The sequence below is a fragment of the Notolepis coatsorum genome (assembly GCF_963971535.1).
Source record: "Notolepis coatsorum genome assembly, chromosome: 2".
NCBI lineage: Eukaryota > Metazoa > Chordata > Actinopteri > Aulopiformes > Paralepididae > Notolepis > Notolepis coatsorum.
In genome coordinates, this window is record NC_140166.1 from 188,355,673 (window position 1) to 188,374,820 (window position 19,148).

The 19,148-nt window shown below is 41.5% G+C and overlaps 1 protein-coding gene across 2 annotated transcripts in view; it reads left to right on the top strand.

Annotated features, from left to right (window-relative positions):
- The window catches only part of dot1l (DOT1-like histone H3K79 methyltransferase), a 138,904-nt gene that overhangs the window by 101,706 nt on the left and 18,050 nt on the right, over positions 1–19,148 (top strand). For both annotated transcript variants that reach the window (XM_084337981.1, XM_084337982.1), the window contains exons 14-19: positions 2,429–2,654; positions 3,223–3,333; positions 10,362–10,453; positions 11,739–11,840; positions 13,430–13,567; positions 18,210–18,335. In XM_084337981.1, the coding sequence (XP_084194107.1) occupies positions 2,429–2,654; positions 3,223–3,333; positions 10,362–10,453; positions 11,739–11,840; positions 13,430–13,567; positions 18,210–18,335 (795 nt within the window). The remainder of the gene's footprint in view (positions 1–2,428; positions 2,655–3,222; positions 3,334–10,361; positions 10,454–11,738; positions 11,841–13,429; positions 13,568–18,209; positions 18,336–19,148) is intronic.

The following is a 19,148-nucleotide window of genomic DNA, read 5'->3' on the forward strand; positions in this document are numbered from 1 at the left end:
GTACCGGCCAGATCCTGTTAGTGGGGCTATCTCGAGAATGCAGTAACCCCCCCTCCTTCCCAGTCCCTAGTGGACCTCTGCTGTTCTCTTAGCTTAGTTAGCTTATGCAACGTTAATTTCTGTATTTAACGCGACATGGGCATAAAGGAATGGCGAGGATGGAAAGCATGTTGGATGCATTTGACCCCTTGTGGGGAAAAAAACAACAGGCACTTATTTCGGGTCTCAAAATAGGCGGACTCTGAAGCAATGCTGTCTAACGTCTACACACGCTGAGCTGCGCTGAGCTAATGTTGTTGTTGCGGCCCGGCGGATATGCTCAACAGGGGATTTTCAAACTTGACACATGACTAAGACTAAAACTAAAATGAAAATAGCTGCCAAAATTAACACTGCTTGGGGGAGAGATTCACCTGACCTAGGGCACAGGAGGAACATATCGTTAGCCTCATAAGTAATTTTTCAAGATTTTGGGAAAAGAAGAAAAAACAAATTTTCCAGAAAATGTATAAGAGTTTTTGATTTATATATATTATTTATTTTTTTTATTTTTTTTTAAAGCTTTTTCCCCCCTCCTTTTTCCAATTTTTCTCCCATCCCACTGTTTAGTCGTTATGCCAATTCCCAACCCCCTTCCTGGTTGTTGTGCACTCCCCCCTACTGTTGGTCCGGGAGGCCGGAGACTGTCGCATGCTTTCCTCCGACGCATGTGCAGCCAGCCGGCAGCCAGCCTGGCAGCGCAGATTCTCACCGGGAGAGTAACGTGTGGAAGGTCACACTACCTCCCTCCAGATCCTACCCTCGCTGTGCAGGCGCCCCGACCGAACTGTAGGGGTCGCTGTCCACAACGCCCAGGACCCACCCATCAGCTTTCCCACCCCTAACACTGCCAATTGTGTTAGTATGAACGACCAGCCAAGCTGATAGCAACACTGAGAGCTGGATTCAAACCCAGCGTCTCCAGCGTTGATGGCGAGCGCCTTGCCCACTCCACCACCTAGCCGCCCTTTAATTTATATTTTTTAAATAAATTCCACAAGGTGTATCAACAAATTTGTAAAAATACAAAAACACAACAACCATTGCGTAACAAAATAAGCTGACTTTTAAACAAAATATGTCGTGACTTAGGCATTTTTTCCTTGTGCATGCATACATGTCATACGTTAACACTTTCAATGCCCAAAACGTGATGAGACGTTTTATCAGCCAAATGCCTGAATGCCCACGACAATTATCTTTTTATTTTTTTATTAGCGATCTGAATTCATATTTCATCAACCGAGTCTCCCGTTGGTATGCAGCCCTTGTAGGAGCTCAGATGTGGAAAAAACCGCCCCCTATCGTCTCCCAGATGGTAATGCACCCTTTTGGAATGGACTCAATGAAAATGGATGAGAAAAGAAAAATCCGGAATCCACATTTTACTTCTCAGGCATGTAACCCGAGCCGATCGGATTCATTGTGGAGCCTCAGAACAGTATGTAGCGTTGGATCAATAAAAGCGATAGATTTTTGGAATGGCGATCAGGAATTTGAATGATCTTTTTGGAGAACATCTGATCTGAGGTAAGGAATCTATTTTACAAGTATTGGGATAATCAGAGTTGTATTCGCTGAGATCTCAGCGTTCGCCCTATATGTGTGTGTGGGCGATCGCTTTGAGGAAATCAGAGAATCGATTTTTCAGATCGCCTATATAGCGTGCATACGTACACATATACTATCGATAATCTAGCGTTTATTTGAAAACGATTCATAAATGGGCGAAAAAATTACAAAGTTGTGTATTCTAGAATATTCCAGTAAAGGGCGATTATCATGGAATATTTATATTTTCCTTGAAAACGAGGCTTTTCAAAATGCTATAAAACGAAAATGAACCGATAAAAAAACAATCCGCTTCGACAATGTTGACTGGAAAACGAGTCATTGATAAGCGACGGGCAGATTAGACACATAGCCATAATTTAAACCATAGATTAGGCGTTATTAACGCTAACATTGAAGTGGATGGTGGGCATTCAAGCGGTAAATCAAGATTAAGCTTGGGCTCTGAAAGTGTTAAGGCAGTTGTTATACTTGCCTAAGTCATGCGATCGCCATCTGTGTATGTAACGTTAAAATGCACAAGTCACACGAGTGAGTTAGGCAGATGGGGATTTTGTTTACATAACAAGCATTCTGACATAGGCACTAACCAGGGCGATGCAGCAGTCTGAAGAGATTACATTTAGGCAGAAATCTCAATTTGGCCAAAAAATTACTTGGGCAATTATCGTATGAGGCTAACGATATGCAATTTTCCTGTCGACGGTCACAGCCCTTTTCAGGGCAGAGACTGAGCTGGTTTCAGCTGTTCCTCTCTTTACTCTGCAGAACCAGAACCATCCCTGTTAACTTATCTCTTGTTGGTGTGTGTTTACAGCAGGACTCCTGCGGCGAGGAGGAGCGGCCCAGCGTGTTGCCGGTGGTGAAGGCCCCCCCCAAGCCCCGCAGAGCCAGACTCCTCACCAAGGGCCGGAAGCTGAACAACAAGAAGCGTGGTCGGCCCAAGAAAGCTGCAGTGGCGGCCGCTGAGAGGAAGAGCAAGAAGAGTCAGAGCGCCTTGGAGTTGCTGCACGCCAAGACACTCTGTGCTGCACCGCCTCAGGGTGAGAGAGAGAGCATGCGCACACACACACACACACAATGGAAATACCCAACTGTGCCATTGTATTTTATTGGGGCATATTTTAAGCTCCAACAGAGCCATTTATGTGTGGAGTTTGCATGTTCTCCCCGTGTATGCCTCGGTTTCCTCCTGGTACTCCTCTTTCCCCCACATCATAAAAAAGACTTGCATGCTAGGTATTTCCTGCCATTGCCCATGACCAATCTACTGTTAGTATAGTTTGGTCCCCGGGCGCTGCACTGTGTGGCTGCCCACTGCTCCTAAATAGTTAGGATGGGCCAAATGCAGAGGGTGAATTTCCACGAAGGGGATTCATTAAGTATGCATACATATGTACATACATTCAGCTTATCATATACCTTCTAAATAGAAACATGGGACAAACTAGTATCCTTTCCAGTGTGATGCATGTGCATCAAGCTTTCTCACGCTACAGAAACCAAGAAGGACGTTTTTACATGTTTCTTGCCACTCATTTATGGGGCGGGCGTTCATGGCTGCTCAACCTACTTTACTTCAATGGGAACACCTGTGTCTTTTCTGAACAGATGCATACCGGTCACCTCAGAGTCCCTTCTACCAGCTACCTCCCAAGGTCCAGCACTACGCCTCTGGTCAACTGCTGAGCCCCACCCCTCCGGGCCTGCAACAACTGCTGGGTGAGCCTCCTAGCCTCATCCTTAACCCACATGTAGACCTGAATGTGTGTCTGTCCACCGCCTCATCAATTGCACAGGCCTGTCCGTGAATTGAAAATAAGGGCTTGCCGCCAATAATAATGTTTTATTTGTATAGCATTTTTCATAAAAGAATTGCAGCCTAAAGTGCTAAACAGCTGAAAAAAGGCGGGCACAAATTAAGCACATAAAGTGCAGATATATAAATATTAGTGCTGTCAAACGATTAAAATATTTAACTCGATTAATCGCATGATTGTCCATAGTTAACTCGCGATTAATCGCAAATTAATCGCATTTTTTTTTTTTTTTTTTTTTTATACCTTAAACACATCTTTTTCAAGTTCCAAGTTTTAATACTCTTATCAACATGCGAGTCAACAAATGCTTGCTTTATGCAGCCATTTAACACAAAAGGATGACCCTCATGCATTGCAAATTTGCATCAAATTCAAAACCGAGTGATGCACAAAATAACTTAAAAGAAAATAATAATTTAAAACAATGAATAAAGTGTGCATGAAATAATAGGGGAAAGAAAACGTTAGGAACTTGTTACATTCACACACACAAGGGCTGATTAATCACACACCCCCATCTCTCTCTCCCTCACACACACTCTCCCAACTCTTTCTCTCTTGCCCCTTCCCTTCTCTCTCACCCCCCTCTCTCTATATCTCACACACACACACACACACACACACACACACACACACACACACACACACACACACACACACACACACACACACACCAGAAACAAACATAGTATCAATGAGAGCATCAATAATACACCTGAGTGAAGCCTAGTAAAAAAAAAAAAAAAATCTTTTTTTTTTTAGTTAATCTTGAGTTAAAAAAAGTGGCATTAATAGAATCGGGAGTTAGCGCGTTAATATCGCGTTAACATTGACAGCCTTAATAAATATGTTTTTCACATTAGGATAATCCCAATGATCAATGAACATCCCAATAGGCCACCTTGTTTATGGTTTTATTCTATGGCAGTTTTAAAATAGAAATATTAAAAAGAGTCAAATAGAATAGACAGAGTAAAATAGTGCAGTGCAATAAAATAGTAGAATAGAATAGAGGTAATGGAGTTAATAGTTGTGTGGTAATTTTTTTCAGCAGAGATGTACAATTGTGTGTCGTCTGCGTAACTATGGAAACATATATTGTGTTTTCTAATGATGTCTCCAAGTGGCAGCATGTATAGTGAGAATAATAATGGACCAAGGCAGCTCCCCTGTGGAACTCCGAAGTAGGTGTCATGTTTCTCAGAAGAATGATCTCCAAGTCTGACATAATATTTTCTCCCATTTTAATACATAGTCAGAAAGTACAACAAACTTTTCTAGACGATTTATTAGGATATCATGATCGATCGTGTCGGAACGCTGCGCTTAGATTAGGCCTGCCACGATAACACATTTTTGCTGGCCGATTAATTGCCCCCGAAAATATCGCGATAAGCGATATTATTGCGACCGGTTAGAATTTTCTTTTTGAGAAATGTATTTCCCAAAAGTTCTCAATTTTCTTTTAAAAATTCTAGGGATGCCCCGATCACGTTTTTTGCCACTGATCACCGATCGTCGTGAGCCATATCGGCCGATACCGATCCGATACTGATCGTTTTTGATTAAAAATGTTTTAATTTTATTTTATATATATATATATATATTTTTTTTTAATAAAATATATATATTATATAATTAGACTTGTACTTGTATTATCTGCGAGACATCGCCACCACGCAACAAGCTCCACTGTCTGTGTGTACTCAAGTAGCCTCCAGCTACGGCCAGGATTCTCCGGAGCTGCACCTGTACCCTATACTCGAGTAGCCTCGAGCTACGGCAAGGATTCTCCTGCGCTGCAGATGGACCTATTGGTATAACGTTACTGTGGTCATATCACATTCAGCAAGCCCTCAGCTCGAATACGCATCGAATCAGTGTTATAAGACATTGATATCAGGAGCTATCTGTAGCTACCGCTAGCCGGATATATAACGTTAATACAACGCCTCAGTGAATTATTTAGTTCAATGGGACATTTCGTTTTGAACAGTGAACTAACTTGCGCTAACGTGAGCTAACAGCTAACCGGTATACACGTCTCTACTAGACTTGATGGAGCGTTTGTTGATGTCAGGAGCTATCGGTAGCTGGCCGGCTAGATACCGTTCGGTTAGACAATGCCTCATCATGTATTAAACTAAAAGTGAATAGTTGACTGGGTCATTTTGTAACGGTAGCTAAGCTAACGTTAGCTCAGGGAGACGCCGTCCTCCCGTGTCCCGTCCCACTAGACTACTAGACCCGTGTTTACATGCGTGCGGGAGGGGCTGGAGGGATGAGCAGACGCCGCACAGCTCCCGGTGTCTGAGACAGAACTCAGCGACAGCGAGTGAGATCGGCTTTGACGATCGGCGAAAATAAAGCATTATCACCGATCACCGATCGCATATTTATACTGATTATCGGCCGATAACGATCGGTGGCCGATCGATCGGGGCATCCCTAAAAAATTCACTAATATAATGATAATAGCATAATAATGCAAGGACACCGTTTCAAAGTGCAATACACTTTTATTTAACATTGGAAGACATTTTAAATATCCTAAATAAAAAAATGCTCAGTTTGATTGTTTATTATAAAACAAACTGAAACAGGAAACAAGCCCTCTGTCTGGCTTTTTGTGTCATCCTTTTAACATGTACATGTATTATTAATGTATCTTGCGCCGCGGTACCATGTACAAAATGTTAATAAAGTGTGAGGAAAAAACTGGAAACGTAATAAATAAAAAGGCAGTGAAACAATAATCAAATAAAGACCAAAATATATACTATCTCTATTGGAATGGAGACTTCAGCACAGGATAAACTAGGGATGGGCAAAAATAATCCAGATCGATTGATCACATGATGTACTCGTGGAGGAAAACGCTGTACAAAATAAACGTATTTTCCGGTGTTTTAGACATTTATTTTGAAGCCCACCGCTCAGTCTTTTCCGGTGTTTTAGACTTTTATTTTGAAGCCCACCTACCGGACCGGAAGTATTGTTGTGATTATCCTAGCAGAACCTATGAGCGGACAACTTGTCTCGTCCGGTTCTGTGTTTTTGAGCTAATGATAAAACAAATGTTGAGATTGTTTGTGAACAACTAACTTTAGGTTAGTTTTAACGTTAGCTACTAACGTTAGATGCAGCTACTACAGGCAATCAACGATGAGGAGGAAGTGCCAAAGCCGTATATAATAGACCTGTGGTGCATAGGCACGACTCGAAACTACCTGTTATAATAAATTAATTCATGTTTAACTTGTTCCCGTGTCCAGTCCTTTGACTAGCCCCACCCGTTCATTGTAAACAATGATGCATGTAATTGTATTAACGTTATTCTGTGTTGTAGCTATGCTATACGTTGTATTTCGTTTGTTAGCTATTTAGCTAATGTTGTTAGCATTGAATGAGCATCAACGCTCGATCTTTCATCTTTATTTAGCAGTCCAGTTTCTCCGGGCAGTAGCGAGTAACTACAAATAACGCTACTTGGTTAAAAGGAGCAACACTATTGAGAAATGTAGTTAAGCTATGTGGCGTTGCCCCACAGAGCTCCCGTGCTGTGCTCTGTAGTAAAGCCAGCGGCCCGCCTCCCCACACGGAGAGTGACTGACGAGGGGTACTGGTTCCGCCTCATTAAAACAAACGCGCAAATAGCAATTAATCGCGCCCGTCAAAATCATTGCATTCATTTTAATTATCGCGGCAATTAATCGATTTATTGCTTATCGCGGCAGGCCTAGCTTAGATCTAATAGGACGAGAATTGAGACATTATTTGCATCAGAGTTTATTCTGAGGGCACTAATTATTTTTGTAAGAGCAGTTTCAGTGCTATGGTGCGTTCTGAAGCCTGATTGAAATTCCTCCATGATGTTTATTTGTATTGAGACTATTTTGTCAAGTATCTTGCTGATGAATGGGAGGTTGGATATCGGCCTATAGTTGGTCAGTACATTACTGTCTAGTTTGGGTTTCTTTAAGGGTCTTACGACAGCTGTTTTGAATGTATCTGGGAAAATTCCTGTCAGAAGCAATGTATTTATAATATTTAGGACATGACTTGAAATACACTTGAATATTCACTTAAAAAATGCTGTGGGTATAGGGTCAATACAGGAAATGGAGGAGTTGCATTCCATGACAGTTTTGTAAAGCTCACCTGATGTAATGTAGTGATGTGACGATTCATCGATTTGCATCGGTGCGCCGGCATACACGTTCACGATGCGAGTGCACCGGTGGAATAAGTCTGCATCGGCAAAATTTCAGGCTGAACTCGCCATGCATCTTGTTGTAGCGTCTTTGCATCGGTCAAAAACCGATGCATTCATATAATTTCCTCTCATTCACTTCTGTCAGCAGTGCACACACACAGCAGATACTATTGCTTCGCTACTACATAAGGCGAGAGCCGCGTCACAGTTATCAACAAACAGTGGAAGTCGAGGAGGAGACATGAATATAATTGATCAACATGGCTAACGCCAGTTAGCTGTTCAGCTAACGCTAAACTAGTGTCTAACGAACTAACTAACGTGACTCTGCAACACCAGTACCATTAGTGAGGAGGGGGGGGGGGGGTGTATATTGAAGACGCTTGACAACAGGGGTTCAAAGATAACTTCACATTTATTCGTTTCTTAATTATATCGCTTCATGCATCCATCCAGCCTGGCTCCGTGTGTTGTTGACATAATGCGGCTACGGAAAGTATAGACTCATCCTAGTCTAGTGTGTGTGACATCATCAACTGTCGACGGCAACTCAGACGGGGAGGGGCTCGCTCTCTCTCTCGTGTGTGTTTTTAGCTAAAGTGGATAGAAAAGACAGTACTATGCAAAAGTCTTCTTTGGCACCCAAGAGTTTTTATATAAATTGTCTTACAGTAGATTATTTTATTTTTAATAATAATATAAGCTGCATATAAGGAATACAACCAAAGCCTCTGTCATACCATAAAATTGTATCATTATTTTGCATCGTGTTGAATCGCATCGTATCGCCCCGAATCGCATTATGTTGAATCAAATCGTATCGTATCTCAACAGGGGGTGAATCGTATAGCATCGCCCGGTGCTTCAAATGTATCGTTAATGTATCGTATCGTTGGCACCGTATCGAGATGTGCATCGCATCGGCCTCAGTGAGGAGATGCACATCCCTAATGTAATGCAACTTGCAAGTATTTCCTATGGTTACTTTTTTGCATGGTTTGCAGATTGTGTCCATATTTGTATCAGGACTAATGCTGGCTCTAATTGAAGTTATTTAGTTATTGAAGAATAATGCGAGTTCTTCACATGTTGATGCAGATGACTGTGGAGGGGTGCGGCAGTGTTGAGTAGCTGGTCGATGGCTGAGAATAATATTCTAGAGTTTCCAACATTCTCTGTGATAATCTTAGAAAAATTGTCCTTTCTTCCCACTCGTATTTCTTTGTTATAGGCAGTCATGGCTTCTTTTATATATATTGCAGTGGACTGTGAGCTTGGTTTTTCTCCATTTTCGTTCAGCAGCTCTACAGATTATCTTAGTCTGACCAACACTGCTATTATTTAACCATGGGGAGATTGTCACAATTAACTTTAGAGTTGAAATAAAGATTGAATGAATGCCTGGGCTGACCTTCGAATTCTTTTTTGGAATTCGAAGCTTCGGGGGGGAGATTAGATTTTAATCCGAAGCTTTGAGATTAAAAAAAAAATTTTTAATTTATTTTTATTTATTCGTTTTTTATGTTGTGGGACTTGTACAGCACTTTGTTCAACTTTGTCAGTGCTGTAAAGTTTAAACCTTTTTAAATCTTAGGCTACGTTTAGACGAGCGTTTTGGGATGGAAGTCTGAACAGAAACCGCAAAAGTCGTCTTGCGGTTTCACTTTTAATTTTGCGTTTAGACGAGCGTTTTGGGGTGGAATTCTCCGTGCAGACGACGCTGTAACAACTCGAGACAACGGAGCCCGCTATCACACGATTGGCGCATATGTCACATGACGTGCTGTGAAGACCCGCCCTACTCTGCCTCTGATTCGCAGAGTGTGGGTGGGGAATGTGATTGGACCAAAGCAGAGTCACTCACAGACGGTGGGTCCAGTCATAATAGTTGTGATAGCCGCGGGACAGATTCTTGTGTATTTAAAAGTACTGCCAATGTAGCCTTCAGGTGATCGCCATGGATAGAATCAGACATGCTTTGTTTACGCTTCTAGGCTACTGGCGCATGCCTGTGATGTAAGCAGTAGGCGCGACGAGAGCCTTGACGACCCTTTCATCATCGTTTTATGCGTTTTGACAGTTTAGACGAGAGCGCAAAGGTTTACCGTTTCTAGGAATTCCACCCTGGAAGGTGGTCTCACTTTTTTACGGTTTCACCCCGTAAAAACGCTGTTTCCGTATAAACGAAAGGCACATCTGAAAAAATATTTTTGCGGATTCACCTGCTAGCGTTTCCGTCTAAACGGGGCCTTAGACAAACAAAACACTTTGCTTTCATGAAATATTGTAAGCCGTCATTTGAGGCTTTATAAAAGCAGCACAATGAACACAAATCCGGCAGTGCCGAGTCCGACCTCATCTTAAATAACAAACAGCATTGCTTGTTGTAGTTAACAAAGAGAGGCAGAGTTGATTTTGCACCAAAAAAATCAATAAAAAATAAAAGCTTTTTTTTTAATTTTTATCAATTTTATTTTCATATTCGAATCCCATGCCCATCGAACGAAGCTTCAAAGTATTTAAAACAGCCCAACTACCCCACCCTTATAACTGACACAGGCCAGTCTATCAGTAAGTCAGGCTGGTATCGGAGTTGCTGATATTCCACCTTGATGTCACACAGATGTGCTGTATCTTACAACGGAACAGAGGTGATAACATTGCTTCTTTGTGTGTGTTTCTCTCTCGCTCTCTCTCTCTCTCTCTCGCCACAGATAACATCAAGGTTCAGTATCTCCAGTTCATGACCTATATGAAGACCCCTCAGTACCGTTCCAACCTTCAGCAACTTCTAGAAGAAGAGAAGGTGAGCTCAGACTCAGAGATATCCCAGAGCAGAGGTCACCAAGAGGTCGACCGGGACCTATAACTGATCAATTATTGAGAATGATTACATATTGACAGCGTTTCTGTTTTAACCGGCGCAGCTTTTCTATCCTTTACGGCACTGTTTTTTGTGGCCCAGGAAACTCTCAGACGAAATCATCATGTGACACTATTCCAATCAAATCTATGCATTCCGATAAGCATTGCAACCCGAGGGCAAGGACTCTTAACTGTTTCACCATCAGAAAACACTATGGTCCTAACCGTTTCATCATCAGAAAACACTACTGTCCTAACCGTTTCACCATCAGAAAACACTACTGTCCTAACCGTTTCACCATCAGAAAACACTACGGTCCTAACCGTTTCACCATCAGAAAACACTGTCCTAATTGTTTCACCATCAGAAAACACTACGGTCCTAACCGTTTCACCCTCAGAAAACACTACGGCCCTAACCGTTTCACCATCAGAAAACACTACGGTCCTAACCGTTTCACCATCAGAAAACACTACTGTCCTAACCATTTCACCATCAGAAAACGCTACGGTCCTAACCGCTTCATCACTTGAATAATCCCATTCAAGTGGCGAGGTGGGGAACTTAATTTAGGAGTGAGTTTACAGCACTATTAGGGCTCAACCTCATTACACTAGGCAATATATATATATCAATTTTATCCTCTTGTGTTGTCATGTTGTCGATTTAATTTTGTATAATGTCTAGCGGGATACACAATTTTGTTATCTAAATTATTATATTGATGATGATGATATTCTCAAATCATTATCTGAAGTAATATTTATTTTCCCGCATATTGCCCAGCTGTAGTTTACGTGTGCATTCATATTCTGGATACTAGCTAAGATCCGGGTTGATGTCTTAGACAGAATAAGAAAGAAAGGACGATTGAAATTTCATATCCTGATGCTTATTTACATGAGTAAACAGAATATTATTTACTACCATGGAAACAAAACTGGCATGCACCACTAAACTTGACTGTAGCCAGAATAAGGTGTTCACAGAGTTGGGATATGTGCTCATTCCAGATATTCTGAAAAGGATATGGCGTTTTACATGTGCTAACTCATGGAACAGAATACTTGAGACAAGAGTCCCCCGAAATTATGTTGGAATATGAATGTGCATGAGAAATGTACACACACACACCAGCTTTATCCTCTATGTGATTGTCTCTGTCTCTCGTTCTCCCACCTTCCCCCTCTCCATCCCTCTCTCTTGCTCTCCACCCCCCGTCCAGATGAAACACAGGGAACTGTCAGGACAGGCAGAGCAGCTCCACGCTGTGTGTCAGACTCATAAAGAGAAGATCAAAGGACTCTTCCACACCAAGCTGGAAGAGGTGAGTCCCACTCCCACCGTGACAACTGTGTTGTAGACTACAAATACAACTGTATTCACTACATGTATTATCTCAGGGTTCTAGAGTTCTACCGTTTCCAAATGCTCCTGGGGAGCGAGAAAATCGCACGCAAAACCGCCCAGACCCACGGTGCAGCTGCATGTTGGCACCGATGTGAAAGTGGTGGTTACTTGTACTAGCAGGCCTAGACACTGACGAGATGGATAGCGCTGATGGCTGCTACTCATGTGTGCAGGTGTTCCATCGATCCCTTTCTTCAAGCCATTCCCTCCTGGAAGCATTTAGCGAGACAGAAGATGATTTAGGGAGATGCAGAGGAAGGTGTGTCTAGAAGCACCTACGTGACTTATAAAGGAATGCATGTACAATTTGAGGTCCAAAGTAGGAGCTGCTCCTTGGAAGACATCTCACTGTAAAGCACTGTACTGTAGCTCTGACATGTTGTATTTAACACTTTGACTGCCCAAGGTTAATTCATTATTAGTCCCTTGAATTCCCAGGGCCACTTCAATGTTAACGTTAATATCGCCTAATCTATGTTTTAAATTATGGCTATGTGTCTAATCTGTCCGTCGCTTATCAAAGACTCGTTTTTCAGTCAACATCGTCAAAGCAGATTGTTTTTTTATCGCTTCATTTCCGTGTTCTACCATTCTGAAAAGCACTCTGTTTCACTGAAAAAAATAAGAGATTCCCTGATAATCGCCTTTTCCTGGAATATTCTAGAACGTTGTCATTTGTCGGCCTATTTATGAATCGTTTTCAAATAAACGCTAGATAATCGATAGTATATGTGTGCGCACGCACGCTCGTGCCGCGCACTGATAATCGCTGCTCTTATTTCCTGATCGCTTTTACAGTCAAAACAGCCATATCACATATAGGGGAAACGCTTATATATTCCTGAAAACTAGTGATTATCCTAAGACTGATAACATAGATTCCTTACCTGAGATCAGATGGTATCCAAATGGATTATTCCAATTCCTGATCGCTATTTGAAAAAATCGATCATTGTATTGATCCACAGTGTATACAGTAGAACACATAATCCCCGCTGCTCTTCAGGCTCCGGAGTGATGCCGGTTGATGCCGGCTGCGTGAGTGAGACGTAAAATGTGGAGTTAGGATTTCTTTCTCCCATTCACTTTCATTGAGTCCAATCCAAAAGGGTGATTTACCATCTGGGAGACGATAGGGGGTGCTTTTTTCACATCTGAGCGCCGGGGGTGCCTGGATCTCCAACGATGGACTCGCTTGATGCAATATGATTTCAGATCGCTAATAAATTTAAATAAAACGAATATTCTCGTGAGTGGGCATTCAACCCGCGGGGGGTAAACACGAGAAAACTCGTCCGTGGCATTCAAAGTGTTAAACGACAGTATAATTTCATCACTTCTGAAAACTGTTTTCTGTACACTGTGTTTTATGGGCATCATCGTTGATGGTTAAGCTATTTGAGATAATCTTATAAATGTATACATTTTATCTGATTAGTAGTCGCTGTATGCACTCATGTCGGATTGTGTGTGTGCGTGTCTCCCTCTCTTTGGTGTGATGGTCAGCTGGGAGTGAAGGCTCTGACGATGGAGGATCTCCTACAGGCCCAGAAGGAGATCTCCGCCCACAACAGGCAGCTCAAGGAGCAGACCAAGCAGCTGGAGAGGGACATGGCGGAACTGAGAGACCACAGCCTGCTCCTGGTGAGACCTCTCCTCTGCAACTCTCATTACAGCTCAGCTGGGACCTGGGCGTGTTGGTTGTGACTGGACCACGTGAGGTCTAAGACGAACCACATAGTTTTACATGTACAGCTAGAAAATCTAATGAAAGGATCTAAATCTATTTTTTTTAATGAAATGTGAATTTTATTTTGAAATGAAATGCTAGTGTCGTGTGTATGTTGTTGTGGCAAATTTACTAAATTGAGTCTAGTGAGGGTGACTGACGTCTGCATAAAATCATGATACACAAAATTCAGTTTTGCCAGCTTTTTTGCAAGCAGTCTCCTTTCTAGCAGAAGGAGCCATGAATGAAACAGTTTTTATAGCGGTGACCTTTATCAACATAACACACTTACTCAGCTACTGAATCATTGTACTATTCTCACAATGTCAGCAAGGCTTGTAGATGTTTATCAGTTCAGCTCTGACGTGTTGACTCATCGTGTCGGCATGCATTAATACAGGGGATAAAAGATTCAGATACAGTTTATTTGTCATCTTTCATGCAGTACATTATAAACGAGCGAAGATATTTTGCTCCTCTGCCTTGTAGCAGCGACATAAAAAAAACAATTTAAAATAGCAATAGCATTATTAAAAAACAACATAGCTCTAATTTGTGCAAAGTGGCAACAGAACAATGATAAGGTAGCTCTAGAGTCTAGACTATAACATAACCACAGAATATGTTTGTACAGACGAGTGATATGGCTATCTCCTGTTTTGCTCGAGTCCTCGGACTGGCTAAGACAGGTTCTGACTGTTCCCATGGGAAAAGGACCTTTCGGCCAACAGTATACTATGTACCATGAGTAAGAGAAAGTTAGTTAGAAATAGTTCTGAAGCCTCTGCATTAAATCTTAACGCTAGATTAAACATTAGTATATGAAGCAACATATAAGTATATAAAAAATATTTTCCATCACAGTGAAATTGATGTCGGTGACGTTTGAAGTTGATTGGAAGTGTGACAGTGGCACCTGCCGAGTCACGTCTGGCCGTGTATAAGAGATCCTCATTTTGTTTGTGTAATGCCGTATTGGATGTTGGCTAATGTAACAAGATGAGCTCAAATATAATGAGCTCTAAAAAGCGGAAGGTTGATGCTGAAAGTAGAGTGTTATTAACAGTTTAAGTATTTCTTCACTGTGGTCAGTGGTAAAGCTGTGTGCTTAGGTTTAAAGGAACTATTGAAAGACTACAACTTGAGTAGTCACTTAAAGACAAAACAGAAAGAAGGAACTGTAAAAAACACTTTGTATTGGCTCACAAAATTGCCAAAAGGAGCAAGCCATTTTGTGGTATATAGCAACATCAGGAATTACACCTGACTTTAGTGCACTAGTTCAAGCTCATCAGATACTTCATTCCTTCCACTGAGCAAGTTGGAAAAACTACCCATGGATTGTAATTTTGTATCGCATATCTTGCTGTGATCTACAATACTTTTATCATAATGACTAATTCACCATATGACAACAAAGAATTGTTCATTCCTTTTGATAAATTCAATAAGAATAATAAACACACATACATTTGATTCGAATGTGAGTTAACTCACTCAAGTCTCCCATTACTAATGACTTGGTGGCAGGCAAGTATCTTGTCTCAGGTAATTTGACTGAAGCAAATCTAATATAAACAGTTTATTTATGGTGCAATCATTTTTTTTTTTTTTACCAAATCTTTTTTTATTTTCAATTTTCAAACGCGAAACAACTCACAACACAATAATAACAATAATACATAAAAGACATCCAAGAACATAAACTAACACAACAATGATTAGACAATAAAGTTGTCTCAAAGTAAAAGTATAATAAAATAAAATATATACTATAAAAAGTGCTTACCGAGCCCCCTCCACCTCCAGGCCCGGCAACCGCGAGCCACAATCCCGGAGGACCCCCCGTGAGCCAAAGCACCACGCCTCTTTAGTGCCTCGACCCGTAGAGACCCCCCCCCCCAACCAGAGCCCACGATCACCAGACCCAGATCAGAAGGGGGTCAGGAAATATACATAGGATCAGCATTGAATGAAAAATAATAAACAAAACAAAAATACAAAAAACACCATTACCACCAACATACATGAATATTTGATGGTGCAATAATTCAAACCATTTAATAACATGCCGTTTGCAGTGACTGTCAATATTATACATGCTGAAGAACAAGAAGAAGCGCAGAACATGTATCTTCTGTAAACTAATTCTAATCTGATGATCGGATTACAGATTAACCCATGACAGAATCTTTTGGCCCTCGACAACAACCTGGATTTCTCATGTGGCCCCCAAGGAAAAAGATTTGCCCACCCCTGGCCTAGCTGCCCTTTTATTACTGCTCCACCCCCGTGGTTCACACCAGTCTGCACTGGTGTTAAATCAGTTCACATTCCACTGACCCACTTTGTACCATATAATCTAGTAGTGGTGTGTTACAGATGCACTGTGTATGGTTTTCCATCATTTAGAATGATGAAACATGTAGACTCAACCACATGAAATTACCTGGAATACACACATTTATCGCTTAATTCTGTGGTTGAGTCTACATGGTTCTCATTCTGCTGTGAGGACTGTGCAGACTCAGCCTGCTACATTATGTGCTTATGTCAACTACTTGTACATGGTTGAGCCTACATGTCAAAGGAACATTTGCTGCGTCCCAATTCTCCCCTTCGAGCTATGGCTTGGCCCTATGGCTCCGTTTTGCGCATTCCCGCGAAGTGTAGGGCTGTCCCATTTCTCTTTGGATCAAGGGGTAGTGACGTTCCAGCCCTCCAAATATGGCTTCAGAGGAAGTGTGCCGAGATGCAGGCTCGGAGAGAAGGGAGAGATGGTATTTCCCAGAATGCACTGCAAATCTAAAGAAAAAGAAAATGGCGGAGCGGTACCAGTAATTTAGACAAATGGAAGTATTGATTTTGTCGTAACGAATCATTAAAGAAATATACAGTCAACTGGAATATGTTAGTTTCTTACACATATGTTGGATTATGTAAATGGTTTGTCATGAGAAACCAATAAAAAATTGTGAATTTGTGGTTATCCTATAACCCTAGTTATATGATTACTGGCGAAGCGTCTCGCTCGCCTATGGGATTGATTGGAAATTTTATTAACAGATTGCAGAATGGGTACAATACAGTACGGCTCAATACACACAATTGGGATGCAGACCAGAGAAAGACTTTCGTCTTGTTTACATCAGGGTCCCCCATTTTCAATTCATCATAACATTTATGACATACAGATAAACAGTACTGTTACATCCAGATATTTACGACATACAAGATATACAAATTTACAGTACTGTTTAAGAGACAGAGTTTCTAAAAGGGAAGTATACAGGGGGAGGAAAACTGATATTTGAGGGGGAGGAAAATGGATCGCTTCTTGGCCCTGTTTCAACGCATGGTTGACAAAATGCCAGAACAATAGTGTGGGTCCTTACTGTATTGGGGGGGGGGGTGGGGTAAATTAATTTATTAAAATGTATTTTCTACAATTGTAAAATTTGCATTCTCTTTACATATACATGTAAATTACTAGAATTTATATCAAGAGAACCTAGAAGTAAAAAGTTAATATGTACTACCACCACTACCAGTACCATGTTATACACTGCAGTACTCTGTATTAACCTGCAATACCATGTTGTACCCTGTACTACCATGGTCATATTCTGTTGTATCATGTAGTACGCTATACTGCCATGTAGTAACATGCAATACCATGTAGTACTACTGTATATGCTTTATTATAGTCTCACCCATTCATTTTCTATTTGACTGACATACTGTATGAATATAAAGAACCGGACTAACATTTGATTAATAAACTTGTGCTACAAAATAACACAAAATGTCAAGAGTTTGATACCAAAAACTTTTTTATATACAAGCATAAACACTGAAGACATTCGTTATAATTGACATGGTATGCAGAGCAAGCTTCATGGTCCGTCTGATGTAAGCTGCCTGTAAGTAATGTAAACAGTCAGCGTGTGGGTGTGTTGCATCATTACGCTGTTGGCAACTGAGTGCTAGTGCTGTCCCAATTTCGTAGTGCAATTCACTCCTTGTGGCTCCGCTCTGAAGGGTGACTCCCATCAAGGGCACTCCAAGACGAGGGGTAGGGCCAAGCCGTAGGGCCAAGGGGAGAATTGGGACCCAGCCCAAGTCACTGGTGAGAGTAGTGTAATTGTATAAGTGTGTAGCAGGGCATTGCTAGAGCATACAAGCTCAGCAAAGTTTCCCTGGATTAATGAAGACACACATTCATTTTCTACGGTCTCCCCATTTGCCTTCTGTTGTGATAACCCAGTCTAAATGGTATCCCTCTACACATTTCCTAACTAATGTAGATGTAGAGGGTTATTATTAAAGCTTAAAAGTCAATGTTGTTGTGAGCTTTGGTATGATACAGTATGTACCATTTAAGTAGATGATTCATCATATTGGCTTGAAAGTTATTAGACCATTAAAGGGATTATTTGTCATATTAACTTAACATATTACTGCAGCACGATGACCAGCAGAGCTCTGGCCTGTGGTGACCTCCACCACGCACCACTGTGACCCAAGTGCTTTTATTTGATCTGCTGTGTCCTCTAGTTGAAGACCCGGTGTGAGGAGCTGAGGCTGGACTGGGGCTCTCTGTGTCTGGAGAGTTTACTGAAGGAGAAGCAGGCGCTGCGCAGGCAGATCTCAGAGAAACAGCGACACTGCCTGGAGCTACAGGTACACTGAGCCCTGCACCCACACACAGAGCACTGGAGCGCTACACTGTACACTAAGGTCGCTTTCACACAGGGGCTGTTTGGGTGAATGCGCAGTCGAACTCGGTCCGCGGACCAAACATGCAAACTCGGTCCTCCAAAAAACATAGGTCTCGGTTCGCCTTCATCGGACCAAACGCGGACCAAACGTAGTCAGTCAGGCATCTTGGGTAGAAGGAACACCGCAGCTTATTGTTATTATTATTAATACCGCGCGCAGCACACTGCATCTATCTATCTATCTATATATCTAACTGTGCATCTTGGGTAGAACAAGGAAGAAGAAAAAAACACGGCTTATTCAGGGCTCTACACTAACCTTTTTCACTAGGGGCAAATGAAAAAAGTTAGGAGCACACAAAGAAATTTAGGAGCACCCAAAAATATTTAGGAGCACAGTGAAAATATTTCAAGTAAAAGAGTTTTTTTTTTTTTTTCAAAAATAAATGTATATTTGTACTGTGCGTGCATGTGTGTAAATTAGCTCTTGCTACAACCCTGCATGTTTACATTTTGTATTTTGTACTTGATGTTCATTAACATGTGCTGTCTCTATCAAATAAACTATCAAATCAAACTACTGCTACAAAAGTAACAGTCACTTAACTTTAGCTTTTGCCCCTTTTATGCATACAATGCCTATGTTTTGGCTGTGTTGCTCTTCTAGAGAAATAATCCTTTCAGGGTTGCCTATTGAAATACTGTACACCTTCAGTACAGAAACATTGTTTATGAGTTTGCGTGTCAGGTAGACCATTGATTGACAGTCGAGTCT